At 41.5% G+C, this 17982-nt stretch overlaps 1 protein-coding gene across 2 annotated transcripts in view; it reads right to left on the bottom strand.

The window, feature by feature from the left end:
* The window catches only part of FBXO11 (F-box protein 11), a 199710-nt gene that overhangs the window by 1759 nt on the left and 179969 nt on the right, over positions 1–17982 (bottom strand). For both annotated transcript variants that reach the window (XM_074949453.1, XM_074949454.1), the window contains exons 12-21: positions 7758–7975; positions 7358–7443; positions 7177–7271; positions 5779–5901; positions 5610–5695; positions 5084–5160; positions 4850–4993; positions 3367–3477; positions 2146–2253; positions 38–146 (exon numbers count right to left, since the gene is read on the bottom strand). In XM_074949453.1, coding sequence (XP_074805554.1) covers positions 38–146; positions 2146–2253; positions 3367–3477; positions 4850–4993; positions 5084–5160; positions 5610–5695; positions 5779–5901; positions 7177–7271; positions 7358–7443; positions 7758–7975 — 1157 coding nt within the window. The remainder of the gene's footprint in view (positions 1–37; positions 147–2145; positions 2254–3366; positions 3478–4849; positions 4994–5083; positions 5161–5609; positions 5696–5778; positions 5902–7176; positions 7272–7357; positions 7444–7757; positions 7976–17982) is intronic.

Here is a 17982-nt window from a genome sequence, read left to right as displayed (position 1 = left end):
ACCTTTCATGACCTATAACTGTTTATAAATTTGTTACCTGTAGAAGTCATGCATTGGGTAGCTGGTGTAACTTGATATTTTATATAGACACTGGCCTCTACTGACAGCCTTTTCTATGGCATCTTGATTGTTCATTATTTTGTTATCTGTAATAAAAGGATAAACTATCAGATAATTAGAACATTCCTTTTAGGTCTAATCCCAAACCCCCCACACAGTAAACTGCATGGAATATTCCTAGGGGAATTCTGCGCCAAAAAGTTTAAAATTCTGCACACGGTATTTTCAAATTCTGCATATTTTATTTGTCAAAATAACACAATATAATCACAACAGTTTCAATTACGTTTATTTTAAAAATACAGTCAGCAAGTATGTCTGTAACAGTACAGACAAAAGATTCAAGAAATGTTTTTTGACAAATAGATTCCTTACCAGGCATATTAACGCAAAACTCTGAGTAATAATTCATTTAAACTACAGTACAGAACAGTATTTCCCACACTCCTCAGAAGCAGTGCAAAGGTTTGGGGGAATCACTGGTAACTGAGGAGATGAGGGAGAGGGAAGTAATTGCTGGGAAGGAGCCTGGGGTTTTTTGGGGGCAGGGAGGGAGTGTTAGGGAGCTTCCCCCATGCAGACCCTGGCTGACCCCCTAGCCTCTCCAATTCAGACAGGTACATCTGCCCCTGTCTCCAGGTGTCCCTGCACCCCCATGTTTTCTTTTGGCCCTCCTGTCTACATGTGTCCCACCCACGTCCCTATATGTGTGTTTGCCCCCCACTCAGTCACCCCCCAGTCCCCATGTGGCCCTGCACCTCCACTCCCATTCAGTCCCTAACCCAATCCTCCCCCACTAGCCCTTGTGAGCCCCTGTCTGATCCCCAAGCAGCCCCATGCTGTCTGTCTCCCCATCTCCCGACCTGGCCTGACAGGCGCTGTGAAGAAGGCAGGCTCTTTTTCTGTCCTAGCTAGCCAGGTGCTACTGTTCTGGTCTAGCACCATAGCGCCCTCTGATGGGCAAAAGGTGGAACTGCAGTAACTTTCTGGCAGAAGCTTTTTACTGCGCAAAAAATTAAAAGTATGTGCAGCTCATTAATTATGTGCATGTGCAGTGGTGCAGAATTCCCCTGGGAGTAATGGAACTACAGTAACAGGTTGAGTTCTCCATGTCAGAATTTTAGGCTATAGTTCCAGAGTTTAGGTATTCCTGATATGTAAACAACTAAGCCATCCCTTCTAGATTCCAGGTCAGGGTTGCTGACAGATTAGTAGGCCAACTGATAGGGCTGCTTCTGCATTCCTCAGAGAATGCACAGCAGAACTCCTTATTGAAAGAGAAAAACACCAAGCAGCTCTGGTCTTACTACTTTCAGTAGTACCGCCTTTATTGACCAAGGTTTCACACCTATATTCTAGGAAGCAGGACAGTATTATTTCCCCTAATTTTTCAAATAAGGTAACAAGTTGTAAAAGGTTACTTCCAGCAGAGCTGGGAATAGAACACCGGTCTCATCCACTCAGTCTATCTATACCTATTGTTCTTAGCAGTAGGCCATACTTTCCTCTTAGAACCAAGCACAGACCCCAGGAACCTTAGTACCCAAGTCTGCGTCTCACAACTAGCTTTATAATTCACTTGCAAAATGCTGCCTCACTAGTGTGTGGTTCATAGCTACTCACTTTAACAGACTTGTAAAGTAAGTTTCTGAACCATACTGGATACTTGTTTTCACTCACATAGCAAGGAGTTCTGATTACAGGAATTCAGTATGGTCTTTCAAATTCCCAACCAGAAAGAATTAACCAATATCAAAACAATCTAAAGAAGGATTAACTGATGAAGTGGTCAGTGGAAAAGGCTACATTCTGCCAGGGAAAATTTAGATACAAACAATAGTTTTCATTTTATTCCCTTGGACTCTGCAGTGCTTTAAAGGTGTTCCAGCTATTGGCTTAACTCTGAACAAAGCTCAACTTATTTCTTTTAGATGAGGTTCTTAGGTTCAGGGCAATTTAAAGTGTAATACTGCCAAAATGAGACACTGGGATATGACAAATTCTACAATATTGAAGTCTCCAGTATGCCATTCATCTTTAAGAAATGCCATATGTAAACAAATATGCAATGTAAAATCCACACACCTTTCATTGTTACATTGACACCAGATGCTAGAAATAAGCCTCCAAAACGGTTGTTGAAAATCTGATTGCCTTCTAATGTTGCAGTTGCATGATTTGTTATTTCAATACCTGTATTTGGGGGAGGTGAGGCAGAGAATCAAAGCCTTAGTGTGCATTTTATACCTCATTCAGCAGCCAGATTTACAGTTAAAGCACTTAGTATTTCCTATGATCTGTCAGACAGTCACTGGCAAAATGACTAATATCTAGAAATTGTGCTGTGACTGACCGAGCTAAAGTCCAAACATTCCCACTGCATCTCTTCATAGAGGTGAAGCCAATTTCATGTTTTCCAATTAGCAACTAATAATCAAACCACTAGTTTCTCAGATAACAGGGCAGTACAATTGACCAAGATTTTCAAAAGTGATGCCATTTTTTTAGGTGCCCATCTTGACGTGATTTTCAGGAACTGTACGCTATCTGAAAAGATATGCTCTTTTAAAGGTGTCAAGGTGGGCACCCAAAAAGTCTGTTGATTAAGCCCAAGATTTTCAGAAATCAAACTCCTTCAGGTCACTTGGCCAGAACTCATTTTGGCAGCTCCCCAGCACTACACAGAAGCAAGACCTTTTAAAGGTCTTCACAGAAGCTTGTTTTTTCTGAAAGACAAATGGAGAAAACTCAAGCATGCAATTTCAATTGATTAGGATTAAAGAACTATTATAGCACAATGTCTAACAAACAGCAGTGTACGAAAGTCACCATTATTACAATAAGACTTAGTATTCCTATTCAACTGATTCCATAAAAACCACAGATTTCAATACTTTTGAAGCCTTCCACGCAAAGTGATTCCAGAATCTCAGAAGTATGTTGCTAAAATTTCCATTGCTCTAAAACAGGATTAGTGATAGAAAATTCAGGTAAACTCTCACCAAGTCAGTAACATATACATCCTGATTGACTTTCAAAAGAAAATTGTGAACAGTTACTAGAAAATCTGCTATGTGATGAGATAGAAACTGCATTATTTCCTGATAATTTCAGAGAATGCTGCAAAACTGGCATTTTGGCAATTCTAAAATCCCAAATGATTTCTAGAACACAACTGTAGAATATCTCAGACTGTCCAAATGAATAATAATCCTAGCTGTAGAAAAGGGACCCTTGCCTGTCATAATACTGAACTAAAATCTGTAAGCTCTACCCCTTCAAAAATATGATTTAAAGAATACAAACCTGCAGCAAATCCATCAAATATTCGATTTTTCCTTAACACAGGGTGACTGTTGGTGCTGATGAGAACACCAGCTTGAGCATTCCTAAAAATATCATTCTCTTCAAGGAGACCTACAACAGAACCAACAACAAACACCAGATTTAAGGCTAACCATCTTTGTGTTTCTCTTTATAAGCAATTTGTATGGTATTTTACTCATAGTGCCAATGATTTCAATGCCAGTAATGGGTATTCCCAGGACGTAAGGATTAACAGGATGTTGGTGATAATACGTCATCTTTTGAAAGTTATTCTCAATTTATATGCTTCTAAGGATATTTAATATAACCAGGATTTTCAGTACAGATGGGGAAACCATGGGGACCTATGACCCATTACAGTAAGCTCATAAGTAGTACACCTAGACTAGTGGTTCTCAACCAGGTGTACACGTACCCATGGGGGTACACAGAGGTCTTCTGGGAGTACATCAACACATCTAGATTTTTGTGTAGCTTTACAACAAGCTACATAAAAAGCAGTAGCCAAATCAGTATAAACTAAAATTTCATAAAATGACTTCTTTATACGGCTCTATATACTAATACACTGAAGTGTAAGTACAATATTTATATTCCAATTGATTTATTTTATAATTATATGGTAAAAATGAGAAAGCAAGCAATTTTTCAGTAATAGTGTGCTATGACACTTGTATTTTTTATGTCTGATTTTGTAAGCAAGTAATTTTTTAAATTAGGTGAAACTTGGGGGTACGCAAGACAAAGACTCCTGAAAGGGGTACAGTAGTCTGGAAAGGTTGAGAGCCACTGACCTAGAGGCTACTCTATATTTAAGAAAACCAAATCTGTCAGACTTTGTGCTCTGCTCTTTTTTCTACAGCAGCATTTGGTAGTCTCAAAGAAGAGCATAATTTTTTGACTGGTACTTTTCTGCTGCAGTGCAGCTCAACTCAAAACTTCATAACCTAAAATTAAAGTTAATAATCCACAATGAAGGACTAACTACCTAATTTCTTAATAAGATATTTTCCTTTTAATAGGTAGTAGGGGAAGTTTGGCTCTTTCCAGATCTTTGGTATTGACAAAAACCGTACATTTATAAACAAAACCAACCCCCTCACAAATCCAAGATCTGAAATCTTCAATTTGATGATTACATCAGACCTTTTGTCCTTGAATTAAATGGCAAAAAAGTGACAAATGTAGATCGCAGGTAATAAGGAAGAAGTCTAGCCTTATAGAAGTAGTCTGGAATAGGCTTCCTGGATGAGGTGAATTTCTCCTTTGCCTATTACAGTTTAGTATTACAGATTTAACTGATGACACTAAAAAGCATTAGTATGTTTTAATAAATATTTTACTACTTCATAAAGAAAAATAATCAAATTTCTAAAGAGCAATTTAAAAGAACAATATCTTAATCTGAAATTAGATTATAATCCAATATGTTTAGCGTATTCTAACGAGGAAAGAATGCTACCTCTGCCCCCATTAAATATACAGATGCCCCCATCTCTTCCATCATGGATTTTATTTCTTCTTAGCGTAGGATTACTGTCTGTCTTAATCCATACTCCAGCCATTGCATTATCAAAAATTTCATTGTCTTCTATAAATCCAAGCCCTATAAAAAAAAATATTCAACATAACTGTCTTTCTAATAACCATGTTGCAAAGCATCTTAAGGTCTGAAAAAATGAAAGAATGGACCTACCAGAATTATAAACAAGAATACCACCATTCTGACCTCCCCAGATTTTGTTGCGCCTAATTTTGGGGTTGCTTCCAGTTCTATAGATAATCACAAGCAAATAAGTTATTAAAAAAGGTTCCCTAAAACGGAACATTTAAAATACATCTGAAGATGGGGAAAAAATAGTACATCAATCACATCAGCATTCTGTAGGTTTACCCATGCAAAAATATAGAAGACATTGCTTGCAAGCCTTTAGAAATCCTTGATTGTTTCCAAGTAGACTTAATTCTTAGATTTAATAGACTTAAGACTTCACACTATTATCAACACAGAGAGAAACTGGGAATAAAAGTCAGCATCCAGGTTCTCCTGACAAGAATTCCTCCCCTTGAGTTGAAATTGAGGACACTAGATTTAAAAGGACGCTCCTCTCCCCTCCTCCCGGGGTAAATTTTAGGAACCGAATGATAAGGAGGAGTAAAGAGAGAAATAAGGATAATACAATAAAATCTCTTTTTAGATGTAAAATGAAAACACATATTACCTTATTTGAACCCCTGAGTACATGTGATTATAGATGTCATTGTCCTCCAACACTCCATGTCCATTGTCATAAAAATAAACACCAACCTGACATTAAAAATAAAATAATTAAATTAGAAGTAAGGAAGAAGTGTGAAAACAGTATTTCTATCACGCAAAACAAAACCCACCTGTTTCCCACTATGTATTCTATTTCTCCTCAGTACTGGAGTACTTCCGGTTGTCACCCAGACTCCAGCCAAAGTATTACTGTAAACTTCATTTTCTTCAATCACACCTTGTCCTTTTTCATGCTAAATACAAGCAAGATAAGTCAAAGATTAAATAAAGTAGCCTCTTGCAAATATTGGCTTTATAGCCTTTTTCTTTTTGTGGGGAAAAAATCTCTTTGTCCAAGTGTGATGTCCTTTCCTATGTTAGGTTTCAGAGTAACAGCCGTGTTAGTCTGTATTCGCAAAAAGAAAAGGAGTACTTGTGGCACCTTAGAGACTAACCAATTTATTTGAGCATAAGCTTTCGTGAGCTACAGCTGTAGCTCACGAAAGCTTATGCTCAAATAAATTGGTTAGTCTCTAAGGTGCCACAAGTACTCCTTTTCTTTTTCCTATGTTAGACGTCTCCCAGAGTTCTCAAGTTACTACCATTTTTAAAATCATTTTGTACTATTCATGAGACTTTATATTTCTGAACATTTTAAGTGTAAAAACAGGTTAAGAATTTCTCTTTTTACATCTGATTTACTACTTGAGATTTCAAGGGTTTGTACTGAAGTTTAGAAATCTCTGCTGGGTTTTGCTAGTGGAGCTCTGCACTCAACTATGTGCTAGGAAACCAGGTTCTAATCTTACATCCAGCATTGTCTATTAAAAATAAAATAAGTTATATAAATTGGCATGTTTCTTACTTAAGGCATATAACAATCTTTACTGGTGCATTTGTGTTTAAAATTAAAGCTACATTAGACTTGCAGGGTCAGATAGTAAGGCAAATATTTATACAATTCTAGTCTGAGAGCTTCAGTTCATTTTATATAACCCTTGGTTTCACATGCGAGAGACTTACGACTCTAGTCTTGACTTCTAACTTCTCTGTGTACTTTTAGTGACACATACCAGCTTGTGGGTGGGAAGATATGAATTTAGTCAGTCTAGCGGTAAATGTGAAATGCTCCAGGTTTCTAGATTTAAGTGTACATGATGTAAAATTATTACAAAAAATGAATGTAAGGTAAAACCTTATTTATTTATTTATTTTAAAATCTGATGATATTTTGCTAGCTAGCCCTTTTAAAATTACACTGTAGGACAATGTCTTGAATTTAAAAGAAATATTCTAGTTATATTTGCCAAAATTAAAACAAGATTAATTGTAATTAGGGTCAATCTATCTGTAGAACATAAGAAACTACTTCAATCAAAACAGACATAACAAAACAGAAAATGAAACTTTAAATGTTTACTTTAAAGTTTAAGTCTGTATACAAGGCATTATATTTCCATAACACCCACAGAAAATACTACCTAGCAGAATTTACACGCCTAGACTCGCTATATGTAGTTAGTACTCACCACATAAATTCCACCGTGTTGGCCATCATGAATCTTGTTGTGTCGAACAATGGGACAACTATTTGTTCGAATCTGAATTCCTGCTAATGCATTACCTGTTGAAAGGGGTGATACTTTAAGAAAATTTGGCACACAAAATATAAAAAGTCCAAGATGCAATAAGGTAAATGTATACATTTACCATAAATGTCATTTCCTTCAATAAGGCCTCTCCCATCACCAAAGATGTAAACTCCACCTTGATTCCCATTAAAAATTGCATTGCCCCTAAGGAACAAAACCACATGTTACAAAACTATGAAACTAAGTTACACTGTACCATATAAACTAAACATATATAAAATGTACAAATATATGTAAAATTTACCAGGTTTTGAAATCTACAATAGTGTCAGGATTGCAGAATTTTAAGAAACTATATACTTCTAAAAATGTATGCACGCAAATTAAAAATATAATTCCATTGCACCCTGACACATCCATTTCATTTTGATATATGTAGGAATGTTAATGTTATTCCCTAAAACATTCCTACAAACGAGCACCAACTAAACACCCAACCACCAAAGAAACAAACCAACCTTATTGTTGGGTCACTGTTTGAGGTAATCCAAACACCTGCAAAATTGTTTGCATAGATTTTATTCTCTATGAATTGTCCTCTTCCTTTTTCATGAACATAGATTCCTCCAGTCTGACCGTGATGGATTTCACACCGAACTACAGTAGGGTTGGCATAAGCTTTGACCTCAAAGCCTGCTATCCTGTTTCTATGTATGTTGCAGCTTTCAAAATAACCCTACACAAAACAACACAACGTTTTCTGTAAGAAAATCTTTTTAAAATATGAGAAAAGACTGTAGTTATGAAATGGGAATCTAAAAAGGAAAAAAAAAAGATAGCCACGTCTACAAAAAGTACCATTATTGCTATAGATTTAGGTAATTACATAGCCATCATCACTGTAGTATAAGCATCTTCCAAGTAACTAAAATGAAACAAATACAGAAAACCTTATTAATTAAGTGACAAAAGATTTCTTTGCATTGCTATCTATTAACATTAACAGGAATTTGTGTGTCTATTTTCAGTATTCTAGTGCTGCATATTTGGAATTGTCTTACACTAATATTGTTGAGAGTCAAGTTTAAAAAACACGTTACCAAAATTGCTATTTTAAGAAATTGCTCTATTGAATCTGTATTTTGTTAGTTTATCAAATTGAACAACATAAAAAATAACTTAAGAATTTACTTGTGTTTCCCAAATACATTGCAATCAAAACCAAAATAAGAACTAATTTAGGTGCTGATTCTGAAAAGTGATTAATTTTACTGGACTCCACTGTGACTGCTCATCAAAGTTACTGCTTAAAAAGTCTTTTCAAAATTGTACCTGAAAGTCCTAATCCAGCAAAGCATCAAAGGGAGTTAATCAAAGGGAACTGGGTGCTCAACAAACAAACAAATAAATAAATAAAAAAAATTCACAATCTAAAAGAGCAATTATTCCACATGGAAAACTGGGGGAGGGAGAGGGGAGAAGAGGTACAGTGTCAAGCAGCATTCCGTTTCCAAAATAAAAGTCTGTTTATATGTCTTCTTTTCAGGCCTTTTTTTGGTCCTTACTTATTACTAGTGATCTGTGAAGAAACAGGATCTGCTCCTACTGCTTATTCCCTAAAGTCGTATTTTTGTTTGTGGTATCAATAATTTCCAGAGCAAGTAATTGTGATGTTAAACTGGCACATTATTACTTCATGTGAGAAAAATGCAACAAACATATTTTTAAGAAAAGGATTTTTTTTCATGCAAACATCCCTAGTAATAATAATAAAAAAATTAACACATCATAAGTGTTTTTCAAACGATTCTCCATGAGATGCCTTCAGATCTTGAAATGAAATTTGAGTACTAATGAGAAACAATTTAAGAATAGGCTACTCAAGTTAGTAGAGAAAAATCCTCAGAATCTAGCTTCATGCATAGCTGTAATTATAAAAACAATCCAACCAACCCACTAAAATGGCATAAGCAAAGGGAAAGAATATTTGTACTATTTGCCCTACTGTCATCCTCCAATTACTAGTATTTTCTTACTGCATTTTAATGGAGAAAAGAGTATCTGAATTACTCATTTACTTCATTTCCTTTTTAGATTGGCTTTCAGAATCCCCCCCCAGTTTGTAAACTGCCTTGATCAGTGTTTTCAATATAAACTGAAAAAACCGCACACTTCTTTAATCTTCTTTCACAATTTCAGGTAATCAAGGTAAAGCGTGAAGACCTAAATGACACCCTTCCCAAGAAAATGGACAACATTTCCAAGAGTGACTAATGACTTGGGATGTCCAACTTCAGACACCCTAAAAAGGGCTGGCTTTCAACAGCAAGTACTGACTGAAACAGTCCCTTTACAGGGTGTGATGTTTTGGGGCTCAATGAGGCCCATAAGGCAAGGGTTCTCAACCTTTTTCTTTCTGAGGCCCCCCTCAACATGCTATAAAAACTCCAGGGCCCAGCAGAAGGCGGGGGGACTCTGGGCTGGGGTGGGGGGAGCCCTCAGGCATAGGCGCAGTTTGACTTCTATTTTTGGAGGGCACGGACACAGCAGGGTCCAGGAAGGCAGCACCACCTCCAACCCCTGACTCACCTCAGCCTGTCTGGATTGTGCGTGGTGGGGGTTCAGCTCAAAAAGTTTGAAAACTGCTCAGGGTACAGGGAGGGGGTAGCTAAGGGCTGTGTGCGGGCAGCTCAGGATGCAAGGAGAAGGTAGCTAGGGGCTGTGAGGGTGTAACTCAGGGTGCAGGGAGGAGGTAGCTAGGGGCTGTGTGCAGGCAGGAGGGTAGTTCAGGATGCAGGGAGGGGACAGCTAGGGGCTGTGTGCCAGGAGGGCTCTCCTGTCATCACTGCTCCCCAAGGGCACTGCCAGCCACAGAGCGGGGTCCCCCTGCCTGGGCAGCTCTTACCCCTGCGTGAGCTGAGGAGCAGCCGCAATCCCAAGCACCAGCTGAAGATGGGGGAATGCCGTAGCTGCCTGCTCTATGACATGAGCCAGAGCAGCAGCTGCCAACACTGACTTCAGCTTCCCACCTCCGACCTGGCCAGGGGATGTGGCCTCCGACAGGGGAGGGGGGTAGATCTGCCCCCGGGGCCTGCCCCACTCTGGCACTGCAACTGATTCTTGGGGTTTCAGCCCTGTGACGAGGGGCACTGGGGCTCGGGCTCAGTGTTTCAGCTGCAGGGTCCTGCGGACCCCTGGTTGAGAACCGCTGCAGTAAGGGGTTCAATCAATGTATGCCTGGCAACCCTGGGTGTCTTATGGCTTTGCAGCTTTCGTTCAGAGTACTGACCCCAAAAGCCTGCCAGCAGCCCACAAGCCTCAACCTGGCTTTGCCCAACTTGGATACTCCTTGCCCTCTGACCTTAGTACTCTTCCAAACCTAAATTCATACCAAAATCGTCCTCCTGCAAGGTCCAGTCCCTGTCACCCTCACAGAAAAAGTATTAGGTTCACATATGTTCTCAACACTGCTTTCAATGTTCCTTGAACTTCTCCACCAAGCCATTTGTCTCTGGCTGAGCTGAGGCAGCCTTTAGTTGTTTCACGCCACATAATTTCCGTAATTTACTGAATAGCTGGGACATGAAATCTGACTGATTATCTGATAAAATCTCTTCACTATGCTGCAAATAGTGCAAAGGGCTTTTGCCACAGTATCAGCCTCTACGTTAGTTAGTGTAACTGCTTTAGGGTATCTAGTGGCAAAATCCACTACTACCAAGGTATGTTTTTTTCCTGTTTGAGTAAGACACAGCATAGAGCCCACAATGTCCATTTCTACCCTATACAACGCCTCTGTATCACAGGCAAGGGGAACAGGGGACTTTTTGTGGTCCTACAGGTCTCCCCTTCTGACATAAATCAAAAGGTCTGCAACAGTTGCCCACATCATTCTGTATCCCTGGCCAGTAAAAATTTTTCTTTAACCTCTCATTGGTTCTATATGCCTACAAGAGACGAGCAAAAGGACAATTATGTGCTAGCAACATTAACACCCCACAGTGCTGGGCAGGGACAACTACAGTAACTCCTCACTTAACACTGTAGTTATGTTCCTGAAAAATGTGACTTTAAGCGAAATGATGTTAAGCGAATCCAATTTCTCCATAAGAATTAATGTAACTAATTAGGGTTTAGGTTCCAGGGAAATTTTTTTGCCAGACAAAAGACTATACATACACACACAGACACATAGTATAAGTTTTAAACAAACAATTTAATATTGTACACAGTGATGATAATTGTGAAGCTTGGTTGAGGTGGTGGAGTCAGAGGGTGGGATATTTCCCAGGGAATGCCTTACTGCTAAATGAACTAGCAATTGGCTGAGCCCTCAAGGGTTAACTCGTTGTTAATGTAGCCTCACACTCTACAAGGCAGCACGAATGGAGGGAGGGGAGACAGCATGGCAGATAGAGACAGAGACACACACCTTGTGTGTGAGTGAGAGAGATGCGCATTTCCCCTTTTAAGTAGGCTGACACCACTGTTAAGTACACTACCTTGTTAAGTGAGACCGCAGCTGCCAGGAAGCTCCCTCCGTTTGGACCCCTGTCGTGTGTGTCCCCTGCCCTATGGAGATAGGGTAAGTGGGGTGCAGGAGCCGGGGGGGGGGACGACACCCTGACATTAGCCCCCTTCTCCTTCCCCCCTCCCCCTCCCAGCAAGCAGGAGGCTCTGGAGAGCAGCTCCAAGGCAAAGGACAGGAGCAGCACATGGCAGTGGGGGGAGAAAGAGCTGAACTGCTGGCCAACTGATAGCCTGCTGGGTGGCTGCTGCACAGGGAACTTAGAGGAGCGGGGAGCTGATGGGGGGCTGACGCTCAACCCTGGTTCCAAGCCCCCACCAGCTAGCTGCAACGGGATGCTCTTCCTGCAAGCAGTGGACAAAGCAGGTGCCAAACGACGTTATAAGGGAACATTGCAAAACTTTAAACGAGCATGTTCCCTAATTGATCAGCAACGTAACAACGAAACAGTGTAAACCAGGAGTTACTGTAGTTGCTTGTGTCAAGGTACCTTCCCTACTCTGAACTCTAGGGTACAGATATGGGGACCTGCATGAAAGACCCCTAAGCTTATTCTTACCAGCTTAGGTTAAAAACTTCCCCAAGGTACAAACTTTGCCTTGTTCTTGAACCGTATGCTGCCACCACCAAGTGTGTTAAACAAAGAACAGGGAAAGAGCCCACTTGGAGACGTCTTCCCCCAAAATATCCCCCCAAGCCCTACACCCCCTTTCTTGGGGAAGGCTTGATAAGAATCCTCACCAATTTGTACAGGTGAACACAGACCCAAACCCTTGGATCTTAAGAACAATGAAAAATCAATCAGGTTCTTAGAAGAAGAATTTTAATTAAAGAAAAGGTAAAAGAATCACCTCTGTCAAATCAGGATGTTAAATACCTTACAGGGTAATCAGATTCAAAACATAGAGAATCTCTCTAGGCAAAACCTTCAGTTACAAAAAGACATGTTCTAGCTAGATTACTTACTAACTTAACAGGAGTTGTAAGGCTGCATTCCTGACCTGTTCCTGGCAAAAGCATCACACAAACAGACGAACCCTTTGTTCCCCCGCCTCCAGATTTGAAAGTATCTTGTCCCCTCATTGGTCATTTTGGGTCAGGTGCCAGCGAGGTTATCTTAGCTTCTTAACTCTTTACAGGTGAAAGGATTTTGCCTCTGGCCAGGAGGGATTTTATAGCACTGTATACAGAAAGGTGGTTACCCTTCCCTTTATTATTATGACATGCCCCCCAAATCACAGATAGGGTGAAACACTGGCTGTGATTTCTTCCTGGAGCTCTAGGAGAAAACAGAGTTAATAAGACACATGCACCTCTAAATATACTACTAACTGTATAAAGACTAATAATATTTTCCACATCTCAAGGACGATTTTAACCAGTTGATTCTGGGAAACTTTCACGGGAGAGTGCATCAGCCACTTTGTTAGAAGCTCCTGAGATGTGTTGTATGTCAAAATCAAAATCTTGGAGAGCTAAACTCCACTGAACAAGTTTTTTGTTATTTCCCTTGGCGGTATGATGCCACTGTAGCGCAGCATGGTTGGTTTGCAGGTGGAAACGCCGTCCTCAAACGTATGGGCATAGCTTTTCCAGAGTGTAGACAATAGCGTAACATTCCTTTTCACTGATTGACCAGTGGCTTTCCCTCTCAGACAGCTTCTTGCTGAGAAACACGACAGGATGGAACTCTTGATTCGGTCCTTCCTGCATTAAGACTGCTTCCACACCATGCTTGGACGCATCTCTGGTTACTAGGAACTGTTTGTCAAAGTCTGGGGCCTTAGCACAGGGTCAGACAGGAGTGTCGCTTTAAGCTGGTTAAAGGCCTTCTGACACTCTTCAGTCCACTGAACCGCATTTGGCTGTTTGTTTTTGGTTAGGTCTGTCAGTGGGGCGGCGATCTGGCTGTAGTGCGGTACAAATCACCTGCAATATCCGGCCAAGCCTGAGAAGGATTGGACCTGTTTCTTTGATTTTGGGACAGGCCACTTTTGGATAGCATCCACTTTGGCCTGTAGTTCCTTGACCCACCTGGTGTCCAAGGTAAGTCACTCTGTTTGGGCCTATTTGACACTTCTTAGCCTTAACAATTAGTCCTGCCTCCCTTATGCGCTCAAAGACTTTTTGTAGATGTTCCAGGTGTTCTGCCCAGGAATCCGAAAATATTGCCACATTGTCAAGGTAGGCGACCATCTACAGCTCCCAGGCTCTCTTCGACCGTGAATGACCCTTCCCACGACGCTTCCATTTTATGAGTCTGGAGCGCCTTTAAGACCATGACCTGGTCCCCTACTTTGAAGGAACGCTCTCTGGCATGTTTATCATACCAGGCTTTTTGCTCTTTTTGAGCATCCTTTAGGTTTCCTTTAGCAAGGGCTACAGGTTTGCAGCGTGTTTTGTAGGTTGGTTACAAAGTCCAGAATGTTAGTTCCTAGAGAAGATATAAACCCCTCCCATTGCTGTTTTACCAACTGTAATGGCCCCTTAACCTCATGGCCATATACAAGTTCAAATGGTGAAAACCCTAACCTGGGATGGGGTACAGCTCTGTAGGCAAAGAGCAACTGCTGCAACACTAGGTCCCAATCATTGGAGTGCTCATTTACGAATTCATGTATCATGGCCCCCAAAATTCCATTAAACTTCTCCACCAGGCCATTTGTTTGATGATGGTAAGGGGTGGCAACCAAGTGGTTCACCCCATGAGCTTCCCAAAGGCTTTCCATAGTTCCTGCCGGGAAATTAGTTCCTGCATCTGTAAGGATGTCGGAGGGGCAAAAATGTCCGTTAGTGCTTGACACACACTTTTAGCCCTAGCATTGCTTAGAGTTACTGCTTCCGGCCATCGGGTGGCAAAATTCATGAAAGTCAGTATGTACAGCTTTCCTCTGGGTGTCTTTTTTGGAAAAGGGCCCAGAATATCCACAGCTACTGCTGAAATGGAACCTCAATGATGGGGAGTGCCTGGAGAGGGGCTTTGACCTGGTCTTGGGGTTTTCCCACTCTTTGGCATACTTCACAAGTCCGGACATAGGTAGAAACATCCTTGCCCATTCCCTCCCAGTGGAACAACTTTCCCAAATGGTCTTTGGTTCTGTTCACCCCAGCATGGCCACTAGGATGATCGTGGGCTAAGCTTAATAGCTTTACCTGGAACTTAGATGGAACTACCAACTGTCTCTGAGAATGCCAGTCTTCCTGGTGTCCACCAGAAAGAGTTTCCTTGTATAAAAGTCCTCTTTCTACAACAAACCTGGATCGATTAAAAGAGCTGAGAGGCGGTGGGTTGCTCCATGCCGCCGTCCAAGCTCTCTGAAGGCTTTCATCTGCTTCCTGTTCGGTCTGGAACTGTTCCCTTGATGATGGAGACATCAGTTCCTCATTGGATTGTGGACCTGGGCTTGGTCCCTCTGGAAGCGATGCAGGTGATGGGGCTGTTTCCGTTGACAGTGAACCGCTCTACGCTGGTGCACTACGTTGGGGTTCAGGCTCCGGCTGAGCCTCTTGTGTAGGATTATCTGCTGCTGCCAGTGCAGGTTCGGTGGGGCCCTCTGGTGTTGGGGCTGCAAGTACTGGATTCAGTGCTGGCAATGGTTCTGGTGCTGGTTGTTGGTTCCAGTTCTGAGACTGGCTCTGTCTGGGTCTCTGTGACTGGATCCACTACTGCTGTTGCAGATGTTGGCATGGGGTCCGGTTCCATCACCTCTGACCGGGTCCTGGTAAAAGTTTCCGGAATAGAGCTAGGTGTGACAGCTTGCTTAGCCTGGCTGTGGGTGACCATTCCCACCCTCTTGTCTAGCTTCACATGATTGGCCAAGTCTTCCCCCAACAACATGGGGATGGGATAATCATCATCGACTGCAAAAGTCCACATTCCTGACCAGCCCTTGTACTGGACCGGCAACTTGGCTGTAGGCAAGTCAAAGGAGTTTGACTTGAAGTCTTGAATAGTCACTTGGACCTCTAGGTCGATTAAATTGGGGTCCACTAAGGAAGCATGGATAGCCGACACTTGTGCTCCGGTGTCCCTCCACAAGGTGACCTTCCCACCCACACTCACAGTTTCCCTCTGCTCTGAGGGTATCTGGGCCTGAGGACCTCTGGTGTTATTCCGGTGCAATGAACTATAATCTGTTGGGTTTCTTGGGCAGTTGGCCTTTACGTGCCCCGGCTTGTTACATTTAAAACATCGTCCAGCTGATGGGTCACTGGGGCGAGGTGGGTTGCTGGAGAACGATGTGGCGGGACAATAAGGTGTCTGGAGTGTTCCTTGGGGTGTAGCTGGGGCCTTAGGCTGCCCCCGGTAGTAGGGTGTGGTCTGAGGGTGTCCCTTCTGGTATCTGCTCCAACTGCGACCAGGGTTGTTCCTCCTCCTCCCTCCACCCGTTTTGTTCCGGCTTGCCCCGCCACTCTGGCGGTCTGGGACTGCTTGTATGGATCAGCATAAGAAGCAAGACTTTCTGCTGAGTCCATTTTCTTATCCCATAAACACTGTTTTATATCCTCCTTGGACATATTCAGGAATTGCTCCTGTATCATCAAATCTCGCATTCCTCCAAAGTTAGTTACAGCCCGTCTGTTGAGCCATTTATCAAACAGATCTGTCTTCTGGTTTACATAAGCCACATTACTTAGTCCAGGTCCTCTCTTAAGGGCTCTAAATTTTACTCTGTAAGTTTCAGGTGTAACTTGAAATTGTTTTAAAACCAAATCCTTGAATTTATTATAGTCAGGAGCCTCATCAATAGGCATCTTATTGAATATGTCCAGAACCCTTCCAGTCAATTTTGCGACCAATGTACTCATCTTGTGAGCTTCAGGAATTTGATGGAGTGTGCACAGTCTCTCAAAGGTGAGAAAATATTCAGCAATATCACTGGATTCATAATACTGTGGACATAGTCGCTCCCATTTGTGGATTGTTGGGGAACGATTGTTAGGGTTATTCGGTATATTCTGCTGAGCCTTTGCCTTCTTCATCTCCAGAGCATGCTTCCTCTCTTTTTCCTTCTTCTCCATTTCTTTAGCCTTTGCCTCCTCAGCATGCTTCCTCTCTTTTTCCTTTGCCTCCATTTCTCTCCTGTGGGCAGTCTCCCTTTCTTTTTCTTTGGCTGCCATTTCTTTTGCCTCCATTTCCATCTGTCTGAGTTCTACCTGTCTTTCATGTTCCTTTTGTTTTTCCTCAACCTCAAATCTGGCTAATTCCAGCTTCTGTTGAACAGTGCAGTCTGTCATCCTAAGCTCTCTGTTTTTAACTAACTTTACACCCGAGAGTTTGAAAGAAAACAAAACAAAACAAAAAACTGGCTTGTAAACTTTTGCTGTGCTGTAACCGGATACCTTTTTCTCTGATAGCTGTTCTCAGCCTACAGAAAAATCCTTTTGTTATGCCTGCTGCTCTGTCCCCCAGGCAGACACACAGAATATACAGCTGCAATCACCTTTTACAAAACCTTTTAAAATTCTGCTGTGCTTCTGGTTCAAAATAATCTCTGGTTCAAAATGATCCCACCGCTCTGCCACCATGTCAAGGTTCCTTCCCCACTCTGAATTCTAGGGTACAGATGTGGGGACCTGCATGAAAGACCCCCTAAGCTTATTCTTACCAGCTTAGGTTAAAAACTCCCCCAAGGTACAAACTTTGCCTTGTCCTTGAACCGTATGCTGCCACCACCAAGCGTTTTAAACAAAGAACAGGGAAAGAGCCCACTTGGAGACGTCTTCCCCCAAAATATGCCCCCAAACTCTACATCCCCTTTCCTGGGGAAGGCTTGATAAGAATCCTCACCAATTTGTACAGGTGAAAACAGACCCAAACCCTTGGATCTTGAGAACAATGAAAATTCAATCAGGTTCTTAGAAGAAGAATTTTAATTAAAGAAAAGGTAAAAGAATCACCTCTGTAAAATCAAGATGTTAAATACCTTACAGTGTAATCAGATTCAAAACATAGAGAATCCCTCTAGGCAAAACCTTAAGTTACAAAAAGACACAAAAACAGGAATATATATTCCATCCAGCACAGCTTATTTTACCAGCCATTAAACAAAAGGAAATCTAACGCATGTTCTAGCTAGATTACTTACTAACTTAACAGGAGTTGTAAGGCTGCATTCCTGATCTGTTAACGGCAAAAGCATCACACAGACAGACAAACCCTTTGTTCCCCCCTCCAGATTTGAAAGTATCTTGTCCCCTCATTGGTCATTTTG

This window comes from Natator depressus, chromosome 3, assembly GCF_965152275.1.
Source record: "Natator depressus isolate rNatDep1 chromosome 3, rNatDep2.hap1, whole genome shotgun sequence".
NCBI classification, from domain to species: Eukaryota; Metazoa; Chordata; order Testudines; family Cheloniidae; genus Natator; species Natator depressus.
This window is presented reverse-complemented; position numbering and strand designations above follow the sequence as displayed.